Below are 5,684 nucleotides of genomic sequence, written 5' to 3' on the forward strand. Positions count from 1 at the left end.
CTGAACCAGGACACAGCAGAGCTGATGGATTACTAACAGACAGCAGATAAAGTTACTACTAGGTAACCCGTCTGAGCTGTGACATGAATACATCTTTTGCAAAAAAAATGCACCTGTAAGATACCAAGGTATAGTAATAATAAAAGGGCAGTTATTGTTGAAATTATAGGACAGCTAAATATACGTCAGAGCAATGAGTGCTAGTATTTAGGCAGTTTGCACTTACTGGCATCATCCATAAATTCAAATTCACCTCCTAATTCAGCACTGGTTAGGTGGTACTGGTCAGGATCAGTCAGGGCACTCAGCAGAATCAGTAATACCACGGAATTGATAACCTGCAGAGAGGAAAAAGGGGAACGGGTCAGACTGTGAAAGTAATCCATGAAAAACCTCTGGGCAGCATATAGTCACTACAATCCATGTCAACTACAGTAGAGTCTGTTTTCCAACTGTACAACTGTATTATTTAAGTAACACTAATTAGTTTATCTGGGTTTGTGTAAACAGGACCTATTTCTTCTCCAAGTGAAATGCAGGAGAAGAAATAGGCAGGAAAGTGCAACAAAATGTAGATTACCCCTTCTCATTTTGACTCTCTCCCACACCATTAGAAAAGTTGCTGCTGCTCTTTCACATTATAAAATGTTAGAACATCCACTTCAGTTTGTTCTGTTGCAAAAACTAAAATCAATTAAAACCAATTTTGAGATCTTACAAATGAGTGCTATAGTCAGGGATTATTATCATGGCAGAACTGGAATTGTGGACAGACCCTGTGAAATTGCTAGATGATCAAAGAGGAGCTCATTTGCTGGAAGAGGCTGAATTTTAAGAGGCCATGAGTGATGAGCTGTTTCACATGAGCTGCTAAATCAGGAGGCCTTGGGGGTATGGGGGTAGGTGGCAATGTGAGCCCCACGTCTGATGCACACATTCCTGTTTCACAGAGACACATTCATATACACCAAGGCCTTAGCTATTGAATGCAATAAGTGAATTAAACACAAGAATATAGTATCAAGTGATTCAGTAGAAGTGAATTGTCAAAAATCAGCTATGAGAGGAATGCAGAGGTAGCCAAGACCTATATTTTAAACCAAATCTGAACAAAATGCTTGTATCACTTTGAAGTGAAGAGGGCTAATTGCAGAAAAGAAAATTTATCAGCATGAAATAATGAAGCCTGGCTGAAATATTATTCTACAGGCCTAGGAAGATAACTGATGAACAGGAAAATGGAGAGAAAAGAGTTGATAATAGAGAATGCTGGGCAAGATGGATTTTTATTGCTTTGGGTCTCACTTGGAAGTCATCCTAATCTGATCACAGGTTACTAACAGCAACAAAAAAGTGTAGGAACACAGGCTATTACAAGACATAACAGGATAGATAATTTATTGGCTAAGATAAATGTTTTTTGATAGGCAAATTCCATCAAGTTTAGGTGATACCAGGTCTGTTAACAATGGTCTTTGAAAAACAGTTGAGAATAGGCTGGGTTCACAAGATAGGGAACAAGCAAGCACAGTTTATGCCTTTTCAAAGCAGTAAGGCCATGTAAAGAATTTCTAGCTAGATTGTGAGGCTTAAGAATAAGATAAAACCAAGAACAGACAATAAAGCAGACTCCCCATTGGAACTTTAAATTTGCATGATCGTAACCAACAATCACCATGGGCTTGTCAAGGACAAACCATAATTAATTCATCTTATTTTACTTCTCTGACAGACTGCAGATAGGGAAAGGAGGCCTTGTGGATAGGGAAAACGCAGTACGTGTAATGTCTTTGAACCTTAGCAAGCCTTTTGGCATTATGAGATTCTCATAAATGAGCTAGGTTTGCTTGAAAGTGCAGGAAATTGAGTGCACAGCCAGACTGGAGAGTTGTACTGAAAGAATAATTGCCAAGCATTCACAACCAGAGAGGAAGATATACTGATCAGGGCTTTCCAGTGTCACTGAAAGACTTGATCTTTCAAGTCACTTGTTTCTCAAGTCACCTTTCTTCAATTTGCAGGTAATGCCAAGCCATAAGTACTTTAGAAGATCAAAAGACTTTGACCAGTTATAGAACTCAGACAATATAGCACAATTCAGTACCAACAAGCATAGATCATCACACTTGTGACAAGCTGCAGAAGAAAACGAAGTAACAGATCCTCAGAAAGCAGTCTGGATATGACAGTGAATAAACTGAATGTGACTCAGTGACTTCCCATGAGTTCATCTTTGAGGCTACATGGTGGTGGGCAGCACTGTAGAAACCTGGGTATTAGATGCACAAGTCATCCTCCACAGGACCTCTGTAGAAATAATCCAGTTCAAAGTCCTTCTAAAATGTACTGAGAAAAAACCTGGGGAGGGTCCTGCAACAGAACAGAGGGTGATCCAAAATCTGGAAAGTGTGACTGACAGTGAAAAACGAGTTATTTAGCAAACAAAGGTGATGCTCTCACTCTTCTATGTGCAGAAAGGCAAGGTAAAAAAGGAGGGGATAAACTTTTCTCCAGATCTGCTGGGAGATGAGCAAAGTAACAGATTTAACTTACAGCAAAAGGAAACTTAGATAAGGCAGGTTGCTGAACAATAAGAACAATCAGACAGCAGAAGAGATTGTCTGGAGGGAGTTAGAGGTCTTCATCACTGCAATTTTTTTCACAGAATAGTTAAATAACTGTGTTGGGAATGCTATAGCCATAGATGGTATTGTCTTGGCTTTGAAAACAGATCAGATGACTGACAAGATTCACAGTTACTTTCTGTAAACCCTACTAATTTTTAACACAATGTTTATATTGCAATCCAGTTCTTGCTTTGCACTTCCTTAAGGAAAGCTAGAGGACTTATGCCAGTAATAAATACGTTACTTAAGAAGAGTACTCAAAATAGCCAAGCAATCAGAAACTATAAATGTTTATGGTGTTGCCATTTTAAAGGCATACACGTTTAATGGTTTGTACAGATATAGTCAGGAAGATTCATAAACTACTGACCTAGGTGCTCTACGTTCTCCACATGGATATGTCCAGATTCAGACTGCATGTTCATCAGCATCGCCTTCCAGTCTCCATATAAGACACAGATTGTGTTTGCCTGATCTGAAGTCTGCTGTGGTCAGTAGGAATCTCTCTAATGCTCTTTAATGCATAACTTTCCTGTTCTGTCAGGCTGTCCTCTTGAGATCCTGATAATGGTCTCTGAGCACCTTCCAACTGTGCTGTCAGCATTGCAAGTGAAATACACCATGTGTTTATTTGCTCATCCTCATCCACTGAGAAGCAATGTGTGCACAGTGGGGTGGGTTGTGTTTGTTAGCCGTCTTCTTCTGTTTGAAAGTGATGTGAACATTACATTTTGAAAAAATGCTCTAATGAGTACATTTGATGTGCTTTAAAATTACTGATGTAGCATCTTCCAAGGACATGTAATCAAGGACAAGAGCATAAAGTGATTCCCTCTTGACCTATGGTATGAGAGTTGAAATCTCTGTTCTAGGAAAAGCAAAGGAGATTTTTCTGCTCTCTCAGTAGGGCCAGGATATCCTTCAAGATATTTTACATTCCTTCAGCAACAAAGAATTTAATGATTAACAATGCTTATAAGACATTTTCATTATGCAAAATTTCAGTAAGCAATTAAGCTCTATGCCTTCCCAATGAGACGTTGCCCTCCTTTTATGGATGGAGAAACAGAAACATGTTCATGAATGTTCAGTAAGGTGGTGTTCAGTGGTAAGACTAAAAAGCAAGATTTGGCACTATCTAGTCAGAACGGTGACCACTGGGTCCTACTGCTGGTTACTGCCATAGTACTTCCTATAGTTAAAGGTGAGGAGCCCCAAGGGCACTAACAGGCCTTATTGGCCCTGGCAGTCCAACTTTGGGTTTCCCCACACCCTGCCTGTTAGCCTAGGATCCCATTTCAGCTCAGCCTGGGATCATCAGCCTCTGTCCCTGTGGCACCACAAGAGTGATGGTCTCCAGCTGTGCTTCCTGGATGGGCTCCCTGAGTGCATGTTGTAGCTTGTTTCCAGTTGTGGCCCTGCTCTCATCCTCTTTGGCTGCTGGTTGGGCTCACCGGCTTGTCCCTTTCCCTGGTTCATCACTTGCCATGTTGGGGACTGTTGAAGGCCATTACTAGCCCTCAGTTCTGCACCTGAGCTCAGCCCCTGTAGGGTGATGCCCAGACTGTGCTAACAAAAGACTGGACAAAGATCCCACAGAAAGTCTGTCCTGTCCCCAGTGTCCTGTTATCCTGATGCAGAAATAAAATAGTAATTTTAAAAATCCCCGGATCTTGCTTCTCTGGCAACCAGATGGAATACATCCACCTTCTCATCAATGTAGAGGAGGAAAATAACTGCTATGTAAAGATCCCAGAATGTATAATAAAGAGGGGAAAATGGGAAATATTATGAGGGGAAAATGGGAAATATTATGAAGTATCTAGTCTAAATATTGGAGTATTACTTGGATTTCCTGTTCTGGGCTTACAAAACCCCCAAACATTTCAGATTTGAGTAGAAGATATTTTAAACAGCAACAGCTGTGAGAGAGAAGATGAATGCAGGCATGAGGAAGAAAGGCAGCACTTACTGAGACTGGGACTGGCACCACCAGCCACTGCTGCTGTTTCCTCCTGACCTATAATAAAGAACGAGCAGCTCCTGTATGATGTGAGGTAGCTCTGCTACAGGGAATGTGAGGCGTTTAGGGTGCAAGAAAGCAACCGCATGTCTTCCACAGACAGCATCCAGCATTTAGAAACTATATGATGCATCAAAATCTCAGACGTCTGCTATCAAGGACTGAGTTGCCACCTTTTCCACATCATTTGTTCCAGAGATTAAGCAGTCAGCTGTGCTGACCCATGGAGATAAAATGCAGTGTAGGCAAGGTGTCGGGAACCACTGCATCAACAGGTGATGAGAAAATGAGTACCGCTCTATCTTCAGAACTTTGCAGAAGTGCAGCTGCACAGTATCCATCCTAGCTTATCTAAAATAAAATTTGTTCCAGTAGCTCCTAAGAGCATGCCATTAACAGAGATCTTTTGCTGATTAATAACTCAAACAGACAGAGAAATGCTGAAGTCAGCAACTTACATAGGTGTCTGTAAATACTAAAAGAATTATCAGGAGTCGCAATAGCTCAATTTTTCCCTCTCTTCCTTTAGCTTACAGTCAAGACTTGAAATAAAATTGCTCTAATAAAGGAGTTCAATATTAAGCAATTTATTATTATTAATTAATATTATTTATTAATATTGATTAAAATATTGAGCTTACTTTAACTTGATATACTGCAATAAAAATACAGCGATATTTCTACTGAAGTCCACAGGCTCCCCTCTACAAATAATCTCCCAAAACTTCCTAGTGCAGTAAAGAGAAATCCCTGTATTTATAGGAAAAAGTAAGGAAAACCCTCTAGCATTATTTATATTGAGGGTTCAGTTTATAATTAAATCCATGCATCTAACAGCCTGGATGCTTCCTATGTGGTGAAAGATGCATGTACACTTTTAATTCTGGGTCTGCTTTCAGCCTCACTGACCTCAAGAGAACCACTGAAGTGCACTCCTTAAATCTCTGCATCGGTGGAGAACTAACTCACCACATGTGCTCCCTCTTGGAAGCTCTTTACTGTTCCAGAGAGCCGGTTTAATGACAGTGAGCACC

At 40.4% G+C, this 5,684-nt stretch overlaps 1 protein-coding gene across 1 annotated transcript in view; it reads right to left on the reverse strand.

Annotated features, from left to right (window-relative positions):
- LAPTM4B (lysosomal protein transmembrane 4 beta) overlaps window positions 1-338 on the reverse strand; it is a gene marked incomplete at both ends in the record, with an annotated part of 8,039 nt that extends 7,701 nt beyond the window's left edge. Inside the window, one exon of the mRNA XM_008950005.1 lies at window positions 227-338. Within this exon, the coding sequence (XP_008948253.1) occupies window positions 227-338 (112 nt within the window). The remainder of the gene's footprint in view (window positions 1-226) is intronic.
- Between the last annotated feature and the right edge of the window lie 5,346 nt (window positions 339-5,684).

This window comes from Merops nubicus, unplaced genomic scaffold (assembly GCF_000691845.1).
Source record: "Merops nubicus isolate BGI_N331 unplaced genomic scaffold, ASM69184v1 scaffold23591, whole genome shotgun sequence".
Taxonomy (NCBI): domain Eukaryota; kingdom Metazoa; phylum Chordata; class Aves; order Coraciiformes; family Meropidae; genus Merops; species Merops nubicus.